General features: G+C 28.7%; 1 protein-coding gene across 1 annotated transcript in view; it reads right to left on the bottom strand.

Annotated features, from left to right (window-relative positions):
• Positions 1-312: 312 nt before the first annotated feature.
• The window catches only part of LOC111640883 (DNA mismatch repair protein Mlh3-like), a 24,516-nt gene continuing 3,573 nt past the window's right edge, over positions 313-21,255 (bottom strand). The window contains exons 2-10 of the mRNA XM_023386964.1: positions 15,875-16,003; positions 13,504-13,568; positions 9,374-9,478; positions 6,383-6,446; positions 6,182-6,253; positions 5,589-5,836; positions 3,007-3,109; positions 749-906; positions 313-601 (exon numbers count right to left, since the gene is read on the bottom strand). Coding sequence (XP_023242732.1) covers positions 512-601; positions 749-906; positions 3,007-3,109; positions 5,589-5,836; positions 6,182-6,253; positions 6,383-6,446; positions 9,374-9,478; positions 13,504-13,568; positions 15,875-16,003 — 1,034 coding nt within the window. The 3' untranslated portion in view covers positions 313-511. The remainder of the gene's footprint in view (positions 602-748; positions 907-3,006; positions 3,110-5,588; positions 5,837-6,181; positions 6,254-6,382; positions 6,447-9,373; positions 9,479-13,503; positions 13,569-15,874; positions 16,004-21,255) is intronic.

Below are 21,255 nucleotides of genomic sequence, written 5' to 3'. Positions count from 1 at the left end.
GCAGCCTGTCGCAATAAATATTTGCTCATTGGGATTATTTTTACAATAAATATTCTATAATAATCGATTATTTTGTGTACACTTATCCAAATTATCTCAAATACCTATGCCAATAAAACGTCGGTATCCAGATTCTACCCACTTCTGTTGCAATGGGAAAAAGTAACTTTAAAGATTGGTTTGTTTTGATTAACTAACAATGTAAAAGACAAAATTAGGCCAATCTTTCGTAGGTGGATAGAAATAAATCATGAGTAACTTCAATATCTATTTTTTTTATTAAAAAACAGTTTATAAAATAGTATAGGTAAATAGTTTTTTTTGATAAAAATTAGTGATCAATATTAAATTTTATTAACAATGAAGTGTTTTTGGCTCCGGTCTAGTATAATTTGTGGCTTAATATTTTTAACAACCGAGAAAAAAAATGATAGCTACTCATTTCTTACAAAAATTTTATAACAACTCACGATAACATAATAATGCAGTTCTATTAATTGATGTGTACTTATTATTTGCAACTGGTGACAGAATCTGTCTTTTGATTAGGACTTTTGTTTCTCCGTAACCTTTCGGTCAATTTCTGTAATTGTGGTTTTTGCTAGAAATAAACAAATTATTATTAAAATAAAATAAAGAACAAGTAGTTTACCAGACAAAAGTAAATACAGTATAGACATAGTAGGCAAAGTTTACTTCAATCAACATAAAAATATGCAAATTTATATCTATAAATTAGGATTTTTACCATCAGTGGTTCCAATTTCTTCAGATGATCAAGATCCGCAACGGGAACAAGATCGGGACGACCGTGGGCGCACTGGAAAGGCAGTTTACACAGCGTCAACAGACCCAATAACTTGCGACATTCATCTTTGGATAACAGGTCACCAAACTTTATTGCACCTGAATTGAAAATTAATTAAAACTAACATTAATGAATCTGAGATGAAATGGTCAATAAAATAAAACAAACAATCAATATAGAATTATGTGCAGATTCTTTATTTTAATTTCAATTAAAATAATTCATAATTTTTTTATAAACTTGTGTAAATCTTTCTAGCATTTATGAAGTTTAAACATTGAACTTTTTATAAATGAAATGTTTACAAGAGAGTTTAACAAAGTTATACTCACTCAAACTGATACTAATACATACTAATGTCCAAAAAGCACAGATTATTTCCTAAATGTTGCAGCAATGCCTCCGACATGCACGGAATGGGCTGGTGGTTGAGAGTTCTAATGTAATCTACCATTTTTTGGGCAAACGAATTTGGATTTCCAACCTCAAACTACTCCAGCTGTGCAAAAATAATTACAAAAACAAATGCCGTGGTGCGTCTATAGTGCAATTGCAGTCCGGTATGCCACTGGATTGAGACTGCCAACCATGGAGATGTATCATCCACAAAAATTACAAAAGTGTACCTGCAAATGTTGACTGTAGAATTTAAAAAAATCTTTTTGAAGAGCCTTGGGTTTGAGAATAGTTTACAAAGAATTAAAAAGATTTAGTTTCATGACTGGTGGTTTACGAATAGCAACCTTAATGTCCGACACCCACATGCAATTCTAACTTTGGTAGCATAAGACAAACTTCCACTGCGACATAGACGAGCAGAAATGTATTGCATATGGTGACAAATAGTGATAATTTTATAAAAATCTAATTTTACTTACAGTTAGTGTCATGGGATGAAATGCTCTCTGACACTATTCTTGGTAAAGCATGTTTGTTATTGTATGCAATAGTCAACTTATAGCATTTACTCTTTGGCCAAGTTTGTAACGAGAGCTTATTTTTGCTTAAATCTTTATGAGTCGTCTCGTAGTTTGCAAAGGAAACAGGAAATTCTTCGTGTGGAAAACTATGAGACATCTCCATCAACTCGGAATTAAAACTAAATACAGTAGAGTCCCGAAAACGCGGCCTAATGTGGACCGAAAGGTGGCCGAGTTTGTGAAAATACCAGATTATCGGGAACGGGGTTAAAAAAGAATAAGTACGAGTGTTTCCTCAGAAAATACTGTACTGTACTTGTATGTATTGTTTGCTTGAGTATATACCAGAGAATAAACTGCCCAAATACCCTTAAACAAAGGAAAAGTACATACTTTATGAAGGCCTTTACTACATGAAAATGAAAATTAATGAATACACAGTGTACAGTAATTTACCTGATAAGACAGACCTCAGAAAAATACTTTGAGGCATAAAGCTGTCTATAATGAAAATTAACTAGGGGTTTTTTTTGCCCTGCCAGGGTGTGGCTGAGTTATCTGGACTGCCGGGTTATCGAGTGCCGAGTTTTTGGGACTCTACTGTAATACTAATAACAGAATTTGGCCTAGATTAATTGAATCAAATACATTATTATTAATGCTAAGAAAAACCATCATAGGCTTAAAAAATTGCATTATATATTGTAGAAATAACTATACACAATGCCTAAATCCTTTTGTGTCAAATAACTTGTCAAACCATAAAAAGTCTGCAATCCAAAGAAACAACTCATTACACATTTCAATGGAAATAAAAAACCAAACACTGCAAAAGGAATTATTTACAAGCAATACCACCTACCGAAAGACACCGCATCCAGTTAAGCTGTGCCCGATATATACAAGATTAACAACACGTTTGTGGCATATTCTTTGTTTAATGTAGAGAGAGCAATTGGCTCTTTATTGTTTATTTAAAAAACCTGTTCCACAAAATTGATAAAACCAATTAAAAATTTCAGTTATAAAACATAAGACTAGTGAAAGCTCACATTTCAAGTCTACTCATTTTAGGAATATTAAAAAGGTTTGCTGTCATTAACTTGACTTTCCTTTCGATTATGTAGACAAATAAATGCAGTTATATTCATAATAAAATATTGCTGTCATGTATCAAATATTTTCATTAATGAATCGAACCATTTTTAATTTAAATATATTATTCCGAATGTTTTAAAATGTATTATATAATTTTAAACAAAAAATTACATATCTTACTTCGACAGGCTTGAGAATTTAAAACATTTAATAATGTTTTTGGTAAGGAAGAGATCTTATTACCCGTCAGCTGAGTTATTTCCATCCATTCTTGCAATAAATTCTGTTAAAAAAAAATTAAATTTGAATGTAATTTTTAATTTATACAGTTTTTTAAAACTAATTTATATTTATATTAATATTTAAAACCTTGAATGCAAATCTGATTCATACTACTATTCTCAATGAGAAAACCAGCACTTGCAGGTGTCTGTCCATTGTTGGGGCCAAGAAGAGATTACAAAAATTGCTTTAACAATTTTAAATATATCCTTGGATGATAATTTAAATCTTATATTTTTTTTTATGTTTAAGTTTTGATAATTGATGCAACCATTTCTAGTGTATGTTTAATTTTGTGGTCTCCCACTTCACCAATTATTTTGGAAAGATGTCATTTCCAAATACGAAGGGAAGGGTAAATATAGCTAATTATTAGTGATGGGACGATACCCAAATTTCTCCTGGTTCAGATTCTTTCGAAAACTTTCAAAAATTTTCTTTAGTTTAGAAAAATTGATTATCTACATTACCAGCATGCTACATTTGTTAATTGATAAACACTAATCTTTTGAAAGAAATATGAAAATTCTCCATTTATACATGGATATGCCTGCTTTTTTTGTGTACTACTAAATAAATTTGTAATCTTGTTTTGGATAGAGTTAATATTGCAACACTACCCTCAAAGAAATTACCTTTTAATTCCCTTTTAATTGACAAACTATCCAATCGTGTTGAGGGTCGCCATCTTTTGTGGGGAAATAACACTCAAACAATTTCTACTGCTTTGTGACAAAAGGAAAACAAAGTTACAATTAATTTAAAAAAATTGTAATTAAGGGTTCAGGAAGTGCAGGCAAAATTAAATAAATAATAAAATAATAATTAAAACTCTGGCTTTTACATTGAAACCAAAACTAAAAATAACATTAAATTAATTAAAATTCAAATTAAATCAATTGAAAATTAAAACAACATTTTTAAAAACAGTTTAAAAGTTATGAAATTTTCAAATTATAAATCAAATTAATTTTTAAATTCTTTATATTCTTGATTATAAGACACACCTTTCTTGTACTTTTAAAGACTGCTAACTGCTGTACTTTTAGACTGGCCAATAAAATGCTCAAATCAATGTGCAAAGAAAATTTGCACAAACAAATGTCCTATTGAAATGCCATTATGCTTCTAGTTGCACAAAATATAGGTACAGTACCACATTAATACATTTTATTGCAGAGTAGTTTCCATCTAGTGAGTTGTCCAGTATTTAACTAGTTTAACACAAGGCAGCATTTCTTAAATTAGGTCACAACTGCTCAAGAGGCAAACTAAAAATTTTAGATAGTTCCAAAAATTTGGAAGAACTAAGGTTTATGCATACAAAATAAGTGTATAAAGAAAGAAATGTGTTATGTCTTTGTTAAATTAATATTTGATGTGCTGTAATTTTACATATATATATAAATGTAAAATTTAGATTATATCCATTCAAAGAGGTTTATTATGCACCATATAAGAGTATCGTAAAAATTTCTTTGTAAAATGGGGTCTAAAAATTTTTTTTATTGTGAGAAGGGATCACAAATAAAAAGTTTAAGAGATTCCGGAGAACCTAGTTAATATTTCTATGGATAAAGGGTGTAAGTGTAATGGATCGAGATGGCCGTATGATAATTTCGAGTGACGTATACAACAATTTTCTCTGGTAAGGTTGGCAGCCCTGACCTAAAGTCACCATCTCCCCTAAAATGGGGACAATACTGACCAAGTGCAATCTCTGGCCACTGACTTCTCGAAAGAGAAGACCATCACGACAAACGTCATCTTGTGTACAGGGTGTTGCACACACACTGTTTTGTCAATGTAAAAGTTTTCAATAAATTAGTATTTAATTGTTAATATTGTAATTTTTAAAAAATTTTTAATCTGACTGAAACAAATAGTTAATTTTCTTACAAAATGGGAAGAATTGGAAATTGTGATGAGATTATCTTGATTCCAATTAATCATCCCATCACTATTAATTATCCTTTTAAATTTTCAATATTTACCTAAATATTTATTATACTTTATACTCATACTGTGCTTATTTTTTGTATGTAAATACATTAAACATGATGGATTAAAATGTATTTTTTAGAATAACAGACTCTGATATCTACATGAATGCTTAGAAAAAAGAAAAGAATTAAGAAAAAATTAAACAGATTTTCAAATTTAAATTTAATTCAAGAGTTCTGTTGGGCTACTCTGTTAAAAACTAAGAAAATCAAATACCAGTAGATAAAAATTACTACGAAAATAATTTGTACAATAGCAATGTTTGGTGCCAGCTTTAGGAATGGTCAAACCAGCCACAAAACACACAGACAGAAAGAGAGTTCAAAATTTATGCTAATACACTGATTAGAAAGCCTGAGGCACGCCAAAACTTCTTGCACCAAGTAAATATGAGACTAGAACTGGTACTGGCTTCATATATTACAAATCTGACTTTTTATTACATTGTTTAAATCAGATAATTACTCAAAACATACCTCAACAATTGTGTTAATTCTTGTAGTCTTCTTTTTGCTTTCATTTGAAATTTTTTCAAATAAACAAGATGGAACAGAATGAACACGTATGGAATCGTCGTCAACAGTTACTTTCAGTCCGATTTTTTCTAAATGACATTCATATGCTTTTAACATTCTCATTTCTTCTGGCCTCAAGTGAACAGAGATTGGAACATCCAATGATGACGACTTTACGTTTTGTTCCTCAGAATTATTTTCATATGAATCTGTAAAATAAATTTTTTTTTCAATATTACTTGATATATGAGCTGCTCACTTGCCAAATTGATTAACTCCACAAAACGAAAAGTACAAAAATTAATAATATTAATTATTCTATAAAATTTCTTTTAAACTTTAAATTTAAATAGACAGTGTAGAATGTATTTTTATATATCATTACATTAAACCATAGCTTTAATGTAATGATATACAAAATTAGTTATGCAAAAAATGTAAAAATAATAATGATTATATTAAGAATTTACAAATGGAGTTAGTCGATTTGGCCTGTGAATGGCTCATATATAGTCTTAAAAAAATTTAAGTGAATAAATAATTGAATTAGCAACCTTTAATCAACTTCTCAAGGCGTATCCTTTCGTGTACTGCATGTTGATCAAAAAGCACAATCAAATTGCGAGCTATATTTTAAAAACACTTTAAATAAAATATTTCATCAAAATTAATAATAAATTAATAATAAGTACTGAAATATATATATAGCATTTAAGATTTTTATATATATAATTTTGAGTAAGAACTGTACTTACATTGAAATTTTTCTATTTTAGGTATTAAACAGGCAATAAATTTACAATCCACTTGACCAATCACCTATGATTTATTTACAGTTAATTTTAAAAAATAAGAAATATATCATTTTTAAATGTACAAATTATATAACAATCATATATGAAACATATCAAAAACTGCTGTATGTTTCACCTTTTCCTTTCACTCTCAAACCTAATTGTCTTAGATCAATAAACGCAAAGATATCCAAGATAAAAAGACAAACTTGAGAACCAAAAATCTAATTTCAAACTGCTAAGGTCATTACATAATGAAAAACCATATTAATAAAAAAATCAAAATTAAAAATATATAGCGATTTGTAAATAATTCAACTCTTGCATTTAAATGCAATTTATATATATGTTACCGCTAAAGCTCGAAATCCGTTAATGTGCGCATTACCTAGCTAATCTGCAGATTAACTAGGGTGATCCGTTAAAGCTGCGAAAATTATTCCATTTCTCAAATTACCTAGGTAATGTTCAGATTATCTAGGTAATCTGCAAATTACCTACTAGGCACTCGGTAAAGTGAAAATAAGATTTTTGCTGGAACAACAGCAACGTTTCTGTACGCTTAAATTAACATAATGTTATTTATTTAATTTTCAATATCTAAAGAATCAAGTTAATACAATCAACAAATTAGTTGATTGAATCAATCATCAATCAATTAAAAAAACTTTAATACAAAAATCAAACGGTTTAAAATATTACTACAATTAGGGAAATGAATTTGCAAAACATATGATAAAATTGTACTTACTTATTAGTGCAATCTAAAGATTGGTGACACTTTGAATTACGTAGCAATTGGTTTTTGCGACAAGCACGCCTATTTGTGGTACATTTAGATTTGCAGTCACATTTTCTGAAACCCTGCCCAGTACCAAGGGATTGTTTTATTGCTGTTTGACGTAAAGATATTTCTACAGCAGGGACATCCATCTTCTTTCGTTAAAAATCTCTCTTTGCAAACACTGAATTCAGATTTTGCATACAATTGTTTTAAAATACCTGTTTTAGTATCAAGTTTATAAAAGCCATCCTCTGTTTTACTAAGAACCACAGCTAAAATTGAACGTGCATCAGTTTTTGCTCTGTCTTCTTCGGGTACTTTAATTCTCACAGCGAAACCTTCATCGACGTTTGGGTGCTTTGCATTAGAAACTGCTAACATTTTCTTTGCTTGCTTTTCTAAACATTTCTTGGCTTCATCACGCTGTATTTTCTGATCCATATTCTTTTTACAGATGATGCACAATACATTCTTACCATACCCTTCCTCTTTAGGATCTACTTCACCACAAACTGCGTGAACAAACATATTACACGATTTACACTTGTGAGCACTTGATGCTGCTTTTGAGCAAACAATACAGACTATGTCTTGTATAGTGCTCTTTACAGGCTCCGTACGAAACTGTGATGGCGATTCTGCTGAAGTTGAGAGTAACTCAGTGATGACTTCTTCAACTTGCAGAGGCGATTCCTTGGAGGTGCAGGGTAACTGAATATTCTTCGTGACTGCATCATCAATCAACGGTATAGAAGGCAGTTTAAGATTACTATCGGTAAATTCTTGTATTTCTATAGGTGATTCTGTAGAAGCGGGGGATAACGGAATGTCCTCTTGAGTAAGATTTGACTGTGATCTCATAATCACAGTCTCTTGTGAATCTTCTAATTTTTCAAGGTCTTCTTCAGTTTTTATCGAATGTCAAACAATTCTCCGGCATGGACAAACTTTTTCAAACCTTTCTCGCGCATCTGACAACGGCTCAATGAGTTTTTCACAGCCTCGTACAGTCAACACATCACACCTTTGAATTATTTGATAATCTCGAGATGATTCTTTCTTCTTGGAAACTTTTATTTGCTTTACATCTTCAATTATGGAATCATACTTTGGTTTGTTATTAAAACACTACGTATTATATTTTAAATCTTCGCTAAAGAGGTTTGCGAAGAATCTTTTCTTGATTTTACTCACCAATTCGGTGCTTGCTTGCATTCTAGGATTTAAATTTATCTACGTAAAAAGAAGGAGTGGGGAAAGGAAGTGAAAGAAACAAACTTTTGAACTTTAACGATACGGAAGCCGTTAATGTGCAGATTACCTAGATACTCTGCAAATAACCTAGGTAATTTGAGAAAATGAACAATTTTCGGAGCTTTAACGGATCACCCTAGTTAATCTGAAGATTAGCTAGGTAATGTACACATTAACGGATTTTGAGCTTTAGCGGTAACATATAAATTTAATTAGATTTAGATATTTTTAGTTGTATTTTAAAGTAATAGAATGCATTGCTTTAGCTATTGTTAACATGTTTTTATTACCATCTTGAATATCAGATTTTTCATTTATTGTCTAAGATAACTAATTAATTATTTAATAGGTATTTTCAGTATTGGGATATATCAAAACACATTAAAAATAAGCAAATAAATAAAAAATGAGGAATATTTATTTAAAAAAAACTCAAAGAAATTTATATTATCTCTTAACAAAATAGACTAAATAATGATAAATAACTAGAAGGTAAGAATATAATTGCAACATTAATTATGTTCATGTTATTTTAATAAAAATATTTCATATTTAATGTTGATTTATTTTTTTAAATATATGATGTTGAATACATTTAATATATAATTCAATACAAAAAATGAAATTTAGAATTATAATAAAATAAATAATTATTTTCAAGCTAAAATATAGAATGAAAGATAAATCACAAATTAAGAATTAAGTAAAGATTTGAACATTCTTGGCTTCATCCTTAATATTTCAAATAACTGTCAAGTTATAAAATTTTAGATTGATAGAATAAAAACTGAATTTAATAAATATTGAAACTATTTTTAAGTTATAACAGAGAAAATAAATATAATTAAAATAATTTGTTTCAGTGTAGTTTTTAATCTAGAAAATAAAATTTTAAACGTTAATTTTATCCTTACCTTAGCATGATTCAAATCCGACTTTGATAAGGAATGTGGTTGTGTTAAGTTATAAACTTTAATAGTTGTTCTGGAAATATTTTTTATACTTGTATCAATTATTTCCTGAAAAAATTAAATTATTTTATATAATAAATAAATAGATGAATATGAATTGTTAAATTATTTATGTGAGATTAAACACCTATGATATGATTTTACTCTATTTTACAAAAACTTCTAAGTCTAATTCTCCATCGCTAGCATTAAGAAAACATCACTACGAAAAAGGATTGAATGTCATCTTTCTCATCAACAACTGCTAAGAAAGGATAACAATTTATTGTTAAAAGGATGAGAATGTCAGCATTCACCTGTATAAACAGGATGAATCTAACGTTGCACAAACCAAAGATTACAGTCTATGTTCCATTTCGAGCACTTCTCTTTGTCTCCCTGGATCACCTCTGACCAAACACCTGCAAAATTAACTTTCATCTTTGACAACATTCGGTCACATGATCCTTTTCCTAGGCCAAAAACAAATATAAGGCAAATGCACCCTACTTCGGGGCAATCGTCTCTCCGAAACCAATTTATCCTGTGCATCTTCCTAACTAAAAGTCTCCAGCATCAGTTCGATCTTGAAATACCTGCTCGATCTCGAAATCACCGAAGAAGGGAAAGAGATAGGATGTTTCACAACATTTTGTAAACTCTATCTGGTATATGCTGTTAATTATTTGTATTTGTATCTGAAATCATTTAACCTTTTTGTTAGCTTTTAGTTATTCATTAAATTTTAAATATTTTTCTTGTTTCTGAATGGTGTCTATTTCTTGGGTATCGCCAACACTTTACCAACGACCCCTCTCACCCTCTCACTCGACCTGACCAGATGTTCCCAAAACATGGGAAATGTGCCAAGAAGAAACATGCCATCCATTGACCCTGTGGGAGGATCTCACTAATCCGTTGCCAATTAAGTGGTATATAGGGATCCACTCACCCTATTAGCCCATGGTTTCTCATATTTATATCTACTCTAAACTGAGAAAAAAACACAGTCCACTTCAAATTAGGGGAGTAGTAGAGGGTTCATCGACTACGGCATTTTAAATTCCAAAGTAAATCTGCAAATTACTCTAAGATAACTATATGCACAATAATAAGCACTACTACATTTTAATACGTCATAAGGAAACAAAAGTAAAATGCATAGTACAATATGAAAAATATAGCTCATACTGATGACTAAGTCTTTACTTATTTAAAAACAACACAATAGCATTTTAAATAAATATTACAATTACAGTACTTAATTATACATTCATTATAAAAAGTACAATACATTAACCCAAAAAATCAACACTAAACTTAACAGTTAGACATGCATCATCGAGAACGATGCAATAGCTCTTTTGAGCACACATTCTCACTATCGCCAACCAGGGTAAATCTGCAACTTGGTAAATCCATCCCCAATAAATCAGGAGTTGACCATAATAAAAAGGCAATACAAAATAGCAAATTAGTTATGCAATCTGACATCAAGTGGTAAACTATCCAGTGGTGCAGAATATTTTCAGGACTCAAGATTTTCCCAAAAATTATTGCAACTAACACACAAAATAAAGCAACAATTTAAAAATCAATTAATAATTATTGCTACATAGTTTGGAAAATTCAAATTAAATCATACAAATAATTAACTAGATCTACTATATAATTTGCAATATAACACTAAACAGATAAATTAACATAAAAATTTTTTTAATTAAAAGAATGCTTTAATATAAACACATGCTATCATCATAGGATAGCTAGCACATACAATTATCAACTCAATGTAATATGTTGATTAATTAATAGAAATAAAATTGAAGTCATCATCAATGCCATGAATGGCCTATTTTTAGCACAAAATACTAATAAACTTTTTATTGCCCTTTATTTCTTTATGACAACAATTATTGTACAATTTTTTCCTGAAAATTATTTAAGAAAGGAGCGAACTTTTTTAGTTTTTGACTGTCTTTTCATAATCATCACCTCGTTTAAAAATTTGACCATACTTTTATGATAATTTAANGTGTTATAATGTGGATTGTTACGATTGTTGTAACCATGATAATATTTTTCTGCGTGTTTTCAATTTCACGCTGCGTTTCTTCGGTAATTACAAGCAACAACAAACATTTTTCATAAAATTTCTTTATTCTAATTTCTCGAAATCTACTTTCAGATCTATGATTCCTTTCAAGATATCAGAAGAATTACAAGTGCTTATCTCTCATTGCAAGATAAGCTAAAGGTAGGACTATATAGATTACATTAATACTAAATAAATGATGGACTTAATATTATAAATGATGGACTTTATATTATATCAACTTTTTATTGGACAGATTTTGGATTTCATGAAGAAATTTCAACAAAATAAACTCGGATTCAGCTGTGGAGAATGCTTTGTAATATCTAAAGACATGCCAGTTAAGGTAAGAAAATTCTGAAAACTAACAAATTTTATTTTTCTCACATTATTTGTGGAAAGAAATATAGGGATCATTTAGGATTCCTAAATGAGTTTCAACATCAAATTCTCGAAAACAATTCTTGTACATCTTAATAGAAAAACTAACAAATTTTATTTTTACAAAATTTAAGAAAAATTCTTAAAAATAGACAATACATATAAATGTCTTTAACTTTGTCTCTTTGCATGCACAAGGAAATTGACAGTTCCACAATGGAGTCAACCTTTCATTTGAGTCCACTCATTCACCTCAATATGTAAAACATTAAAAACATCCCTCTGGTGACAGCAGAATTAAAAAATTATCAAATGTATTTATTTGTTCTGTTTGTTGATTGTCAATCATAAAACTGTATGACAGACATCATCTGATTTAAAAGTGATGTGATAGGAAGTCACCAGTTTTTGTTTAGAAAGAAAGAATCAGTGATTTTAGAATCTGGATTCTTTGGACTTTGTCTCAGTCGAAACAGTAAGACTGTTAAACAATGATTATTTATATAAGGTTTTAATTAAAAGAAATACCATACAATAAATATTTATAAAAAACTAAAATTAATTTTTTTATAAGATATCAACGTAATTATTCAAAATAATTTGGTATTCTTTATGTGAGGCACGCAGAGGGCCACTGGGACAATCCCTAATGACCACTTACACTGCACAGTCTGCAAAGACCGACCTCGAAGTCGTTGAATGGCTTAGGAGGGCAAATTGAGTGGGGAGTACGTCGGGAAGTCGGCAGGCGTCCTTTCAATGACAGGCAACAGTTTAACAAAATAACAAAGCATTTATTGAATAACTAATCCTAATTACAAAGGCAATAATAATAGAGAGGTTAAATGTGGTTAAATATGAGTTAACTATACAAAGGGCCGCTCTTAACAGCTCTAACGGCTATTCTGAGAGAGAGAGTTCGCAAAGCTCTAAATAAAAATACCTCTATGAGGAACTTGTAAGAATTGTAGTCAATGCAGGAACTGTAGTATGGCGATAAGTATGGAAGTTTGAAGTTGTGGTCTGTCATATTTCAATGCCTTCTCCTTTCCATCTGATGTATGGAGACACAATGCACACATTAACAAGTATAACTTTCTTTGGATCGCTCTGAGCTTCCAGGGGCTCAAGCTTTTATATCACGGTTGTGGAAAATCTAACAAATGATCGACTTTTGTTGACGATGACAGTGCATTCCACTACTTAAGTGTCAACTTTCCCACCCAATTGTGAAAACAAATGGTGACCTCCGATCTAATTCTCACCAGGAGTGTTTTTTCTATCGGATATGTTTACAATTCTTTTTTATCGACAACTACGTAAAAATTGCCAATCTCACATTTATAATAATGCATATCAATTACAGTACATGTTATTTTATAAACTTGATAAATATAAATTAATATTCATTTAGTTTCATATAGGATTATTTATAGATATAAATGTAGTATATTTATATAGATGTTTAATTTATTTTCTTAATGTGCATTAAAGTAAACTTTTATGCATTTTTATATGAAAATCCAACTTTTTTAACATTTAGTTTTTATTTTGAAATAATACTTTTAATTTCAGAAAAGTGAAATTTAAAATATTTCAAAATAGCAATTATACTCACATTAAGATCTTGTTTCTGAAATACAGGATTTCTCCATTTGTGGAGCATACCTAAGATGTTATTATCTATATAACAAGAAAAAGGATAATTGAATTAATTTATGCATATGCATGTATTTTTGTAATTTAGAAAATAATATTAAAAAATCATTAATGTCACGTAAATATTAAACTGAAGAAAGTAATTTGTTCTTTATCATTTTTTGTTCTCTTTTCAAATTCTTAGAAGCAAGCATAGTTTAAGAGAATGAATCATACAGGAACACAACAATGATAGATCATTACATTGTACTGTACATCCATCAGTTTGGATGAATGTTGTGCAGTGAGGTTTTACCTTTTTAATGGTTTTAATACTAAGTTACTTCTTTTAGATTTTTATTTTTAACAATTTTATATGTAATTGCTTATATTTTAGTTTTATTAAACTTTTTATCAAACACCAGATATGTATTGAATAAAAAGGACTGATGATAGACAAATAGTCCAAAATGCATTTCCTTTGTAGTCATATCCAAGTCAATAAAGCCTGTATGATCTAGAATTGGTGTATTCCTGTATGATTAGTTCTCTTAAGTAATTTTATACTTATTTTCAAAAAGAAAGAAATTAAATTAACATGTTATATTTAATGATTATTCATATCCATTATATCTTTGCAAGAAATTGTCAATGTTAGAACTTACTACAGATATACACTGCGTAACATTCTGTTTAATAGTGGACCATAACACATTGGAACATGTTGGAAGTATTTAAAGGCTAAGAATGATTGCTTACTTAAAGAATGGACCCCTTTTTGGTGTTTGGACCTCATTGGTGATGATGTTGTCACTACAATATCACTCTGTCAGTTTCCATGGAAACTTAGTATTAATGACTTTGGAACCACATGTGCACAGTGTTCTGTATTTCTAAAACTCATTTATCAAGGAAACAACAGAACATCATTCATATGTGGATAAAAGAGCCATTAACACTATATCTACATTGAAACAGGCAGAGAGATAAGAGCAATAATAAGAAGGTACTCATAGACTCTATTGTGCAGGTTAAACTGAGAGCAAGTACAGGTACAGCTTTATAGATCTTTTTGTCACTCAAAAAAGAAACATTTCATTTCTTCTGTTGTCCAAACCAATAAAATAAGTTTTATTAGTTTTAGACATAAAACATCCAGAAATTTTGACACACTCAGTTTGGAATAATTCTGATATTATTGGGTCATACAATTCAAATTAAACTACTTAAATTCCTGCATGTTGCATTGTGTCACTTTGAATGGCACAATCCAACACTGCACCAAACTGTCTTGTCATGTTGCTTATGAAATGATGAATTCTAATTGGATTATGATTTCAAATGAGGAATTTAAAGTGTTTGAAAATTAAAACCTAAGTAAGAGATATTTTTAGTTTTTGTTTGTAATCTCAGAATCACTTTTAATTAAAGATTTATTGGAAATAACCCACTGTTATCTGTCAGTATGCAAATTAGTTCATCAGTTCAGCATTTCAAGTTAGACAGTGCCAAGGAGGATGATTTTTTTCACTGTTTTCAATTTGCTTATGCATGAAATTTGTAGTTCATATTCTGCAGGAATATAGTATAATACATTACCCTTTGGTTTTTTCAAAAAAGGCATTAAAATGTAGTTATTTTAAAGTTAAAAGCCAAGATGGTCTTGTAACAAAACAATTTATAGGCGTGATCTTTGTGTATGGAATAATACATGGCTGCACAGATCAAAGGTTTTTTCATTTCTTTTAGATTTGTGTTTTGTAAGGTTGAGGAATTGTCATCGTCAACACTATTTTGGCGGAAGTAAGTAGTGTTTCCTTAAATTGTCATTCAAGTAATAAGTAAATGTTTTAATGTAAAAAAATTAACAAAAAATACTGTACATAACTGTAATATTTTAAGCTAATCATTTTGATTAATTTTGAATTAAATTTTGATTTTTTGAATAGAATGATTTAATGAAATTAAATTAACAAAAAAGTTCTTATTTGTGATACCTTAGAAAATTCATTTTAGTTATATTCAAATAGATTTTGAATTTTTGAATAGAAATGTTTTTCTGACTTGTAAACAAAATTGGAACAAGATGTCAACAAATTCACAATACACTATTGGAATGCTTCATGCAAAACAACTTAACACAACATGCAGGTCTTTAATAGATAAATACCAAAATTAATACTGATAAATGTAGCAATATTTTATGAATTGTGTAATTTTTAAAACTTACTATTCTATTTAGTCCACAGCAATATATTATCAGCAAATTATTCAGAAATGATTTGTCACATATTCAGAAGAAATTGCATTAAAAATACAAAAATGTTAATGAATTATTAACAGAAGCTTACCTGATGTTTCTGATATTATACTCTTTGCATTCTGAAGTTTGAACTGTTTAGCTTTATCCTTTAACTTTTGTGAATAAAATGGTGTGGCATTATGACTAAGAAAAAAATGTGTCTTTTCTTGATTTCCAACTGTAAAAAAATATAAAAAAGTTAATTAAAATATTTATATTTCAATCATTAATAACTACAAGCATTCATGATTACATTCATAAAGAATTAATAACATTTTTAACCGTTTTTGACTCTTTCCATCCCGTGGGCACTAAAATGACTTTTTTTTCCAAGATCATCATGGGTTGGGCCAAGTGGCAAGGGATGGGACTCAATGTGTCCAGTATTTTTCTTAGGTTTTGATCCCCCAAATTTGATTCAGAATCTCTGACAGTTGTAGGCTGATGCATTGACTACCTTGGCTATATTGCTAATTATAAGCACAATATTACAATTCTAACAGTTTTTGACAAAATTCTTCTTTACATTTGAAAGTTATATTTGAAATTTAAAAACAATTCACAGAAATTTGTTTGATTACATTTTGGGCAAGTAATAAATCAATCTATTAATTATCAAAATATAAATTTCCTTTTTTAAAAATTAAATATCTACATTATAACAACAATTAGACAGTGAAATAGCTATTAATTCCAGCAAAATATTTTATTTTATAAAAAAAGATGTATATAATAATGTAGTACTTTAATTTTCATATTCTTTGTATTATATGATAAATGATACACTGAAATTATATTTTTAATTACTATATATTTATTATTATTATTCAGTAAACTAAATAAAAATTATATATTCAAATGATAATGCCAGATTCATTGAACCATAACTCGTCTCATTGATTATTTTAATTCTAATTATTAATCTTCTTCCATATTTCAAAACCATGTTGTGTCTTTATATTTATTTTTTAAAACCGCAATTTAGCCTAATAACCAACACTTGGTACAACATTCGCTTATTTCAGTTTTTGTTGATATGTGCTTATACACATGTTTCGGGCTTTGTTTCAACCCTCCTCAGTCAACTAAAAACATAAAACCAATTTTTACACGCATCATAACCTGACATATGAATTTAAAAAACCATTAATTATACGGTATTACTCTTGCATATTATGTGTAATAATATGCAAGAGAATGAGTCAAATATTATAAAAATAAACATTAGTAACAATATTAAAAATTATATAAAAAGAGAAGGAAATAAAATAATCATTAGAGATAAAAATTATTTTAAATACAAACACCAGATTAACAAAGTATATGACTTTTTGAAAAGAAATAACCTGGAAATTATAAAAGCTGACAAATCAAAGGAAATTGTTATAGTTTCAGAAAAATGGGTAGAAACAAAAAAATTAGAAGTCATCACGAATAATCAATTTTGAGAGTTACCGATCAACCCAAAAGATGTTATATATAAAGAAATGAAGAATCGTATTACAAAGTTACAAAAATTAGGAAAAATAAATGATGTTGAAAAATGGTTTATCTTAAATGAAAACAATGAATGGATACCAAAATTGAAAGTTCAGTTAAAAACACATAAAGCAGGTGAAAAGATAAGACCTATCATAGATTTTAAATATTCTACCTTGTATAATTTAGAAAAATTCTTGAAAAGTCGTTTACAAAAGTATCAAAACTCTCAATTTGCTATACATAATATGGATGAATTTATGTGCAACAAAAAAACTTAGATATTGATGAAACGTTGAGAATGGCTAGTCTCGACATTGTTAATATGTATCCATCAATAACCTGGGAAATGATCGAGAACAAACTAACACAGATAGATATGGAATCAGAAATTATAGATCTAATGGAGTTTGCATATAGAAGCAATTATTTTGAAATTAAAGACAGATATTTTACACAAACAGAAGCTATTAGTATGGGTTCTGTGATTGGTCCAAAGCTGGCTGAGCTTGTGATGATAGGTATAGATAATCATATTAATAGGATACCAGGAATATACTTTTATAGGAGATATGTGGATGATATTTTTGTTCTATATAGAGAAAAAGTTAAGTTAGAACAAATAAAGGAAGTAATTAATAAAATAACAAAAACAATACAATTTACAATAGAAAAAGAAGGAAAAATTAATCAAGAGATAAATTACCTGGATATTACAATTATAAGAAAGAAAGAAGAATTAGAATTTAAAACCTTTAGAAAACCTTGTTCAACACAAACAACAGTGAAATATAATTCAAATATACCACTATACATAAACAAAATATATTCTCTATGGAATATAATAAAATTAAAAATAGAACTAGTAAAGGTGATGACATAGATAATAATATTAAAAACTTGAAGAAAAAATTCCTGTTAGATGAATATCCTAATAGACTACTTAAAACTTGGGAAGATAAAATAAATAATAACAAAGAGAATCCTAAAGTGAATAAAATAGATATTGAAAAGACTCCCAGACAAAATGAAGAGAAAACTAAAACTAAATATATTCCATTCCTTTATATTAGGGGTTTATATGAAAAAATCAATAAGGAGATAAGACATACCAATGTAAAACTTGCCCCAAAATATAAAAACTTTTTGGTAGATTAAATACTAATAAATTCATGCCAAAAGAAAAACAACAAGTAGAAGACAAAAAACATTGTATACCAAATCCCATGTACATGTAGAAATAAAAAATTTTACATAGGAGAAACTAAGAGGAAGATGAAGATTAGACTAAAAGAACATGTAGCAGATTTAAAACATCATAGAATTAACTCAGCTTTTCTTGAACATTGTACGTTAAATAACTGCAATATAGATCAAAATAATGTAAAGATCCTACATAAAGAAAAAGAAACTTATAGCAGAAAATTTAAGAGTATAGAAATTCTAAAAAATACACATTGTATAAATAAAAACTTAAGTTTAAAAATTAACAAGAACTGGATAAAAATACTGTAAAAGATTTTTTAAAAAGAAAAAAATTTTGGAAAATGAAAAATTCTTTGAAAAATAAAAAGAATTTTTTAAGGATTTTAATGAGATGTTTTGGAAAATAGTTAAAATCTTACTTCGCAATTTTTAAATAAGAATGCATTGGTATGCAAATCATTATAAAAGAAAACGCCATTAGATGCTGAGAACTAAAAAAATGAAGTTTAGTTGAGTTGCTCAGGTAAGAACTATTACTAATATTAAATTAGGATAAAAATGATTGATTAAAGGAAAGTTTAATAATATAGATTGTATACAAATTAGTGCTAATATTAAAGAAGAACTGTGCTATATATCCATCATACAGTTTTCTCAGTGTTTCCGGAGACATTCTATGAATAAGTATGTAGGGATAAATTCAGTATATACAGTAGAGCATCGATTATCCGATTCAATTGGGGACTCAGGTTGGTCAGATAACTGAAAAATCGGATAACCGAAAAGAAGGAAAAAAATACATTATTAGTATAGTATATTAGGATATTAGTATATCCCATGTAATTAGTTTATTAGTATATCGCTATTAACCAATTTTGTGTTGAATTTTTATCGATGTTTAGCCTAACAATTTTTTTTTAAAATAATAATTGTCACTATTGTATCGTTAAAAATTATTTTAAATTTATTTTATTGCTCACGAAACAAACAACCACTCATAATTAGAAAATTAAGTTTCGTTTAAATATTGGCCTCCCTTCAATGGTCGAGCCGTTGATGCCAGCTAAAACATGCAAATATTTAACAAAAATAATAGTAAAGTAGCCAAGATATAGCCAAATATTGTAGTGCCATATCACTAGCGGACATTTGAAATTTGCCGACTGGAACGGTCAGTTAACTGATGTGACGGTTAATCGGGGGTCAGATAATCGATGCTCTACTGTAGTTTAATATCTAAGTTTAATCAATATCTTGGTTCTTTTGAAGATTTTTTTTTGGAAAGAAAAAAATTTTTTGGAAAAAATCTGGGGGAAAAAAAACAGTTAAGAATCTTACTTCGCAATTTTTGAATAAGAACACATTGTTATGTAAATCACCATACAAAAAGAAAAACACCACTAAATTCTGTGAGCTGAACATATACAATTCAAGAAAAGTGAAATTAGTTGACCTGTTTAGATAAGAACTATTATTAATATTGATAAAAAGGAAAGTTTAATAATATAAATTGTATACGAATTAGTGTTGATATTAAAGAAGAACTGTGCTGCATGCCTGTTATGGGTTTTTTTCGATATGCCAAGAAACCTTCCATGAATAAGTATGTAGAGATAAGTTCAGTATATAGTTGGATATCTAACTGTCAAGTATATTAACTGTATTACTTTTTATAAGACTTAATAGAAGTTTGAGAAGTCTTCAAAGCCCAGCAAAGTCTAATTGCGAAAGTCTAGATCTTGTATGTACCAAGTAGAATTAAATTTTCAGCCTGGTAATTGAAACGGTCCAATATATAGTGTATGATTTTCGCTTGTGGAAATATGTTAAAAGATGCCAATGCAATTATTTATGCATTTCTCATAATCATGCAATCGTCTTTCCTTGTGGTCGCTCTAGGGCATCCAGAGTCTGCTTGCCATGTTTATATATCTTAACATATTCATTGCCCCATTGTCTCCTCACAGTCATATCAGAACAGCCCAAATAGTAGATAATTTGACAAAATGGCCATTTTTCTTCTTTCAGACTGGTGATGTTACCTATCTCAAACTCCATCAGTTGTCTCTGTAATTTCTTTCAATGCATCATACAGGTATGCCTAACATTTTAAAACATCCAACAATAAGCACACTACAGTTATGAAAAGTGTGCCTCTGCAAGCCTTTTTATAGAATACTGAAGTATCAATTTTAAGGGAATCTGGTGGCATTATATGGCATGCAATCAGACCACAACTGTAATCATTTACATACCTGTCTGAGACATAGCTGCATGCCAACTTTTGCAACAATCAAACAATTCTACTTAGGTATGTAACTTTTTTGTTATAAATGTATTAATAATCTAAATTACAAGTCTTTCATAATTGAGAAAAAGTTAAAAATGAAATTATCTTAGTAAATGTTATTAAAGCTTTAATGTTATTTAATTAACATTTAAAGCTCTAATAATTAACTAATTTGGATATTAAATTTCATATACAAAAAAAATCTGAATTTAACAGATAAATAAATATGAGAACAAAATATGTAAACATGGTTACCTTTATCATGCTTTATTATTTCAATAAACCAGAATAAAGATAAGTTTGAAAAATTAGATTATTGGTAATCATAATAACTCTATATTTTATGGTACTGAATATTAGTAAATAGTAGGAAAAATTTAAAGAGATCTATTTAAGTTTGATATTTTAATTATCAAAGTATTATCTGTTTGATTAGCCATTTACAGAAATTCTAC

The sequence above is a fragment of the Centruroides sculpturatus genome, unplaced genomic scaffold (genome assembly GCF_000671375.1).
Source record: "Centruroides sculpturatus isolate CEXI.00-Female unplaced genomic scaffold, Cexi_2.0 scaffold1508, whole genome shotgun sequence".
In the NCBI taxonomy this organism is placed as follows: domain Eukaryota; kingdom Metazoa; phylum Arthropoda; class Arachnida; order Scorpiones; family Buthidae; genus Centruroides; species Centruroides sculpturatus.
Note: the sequence above shows the minus strand (reverse complement) of the source record. Positions and strands in the feature narration are given on the sequence as shown.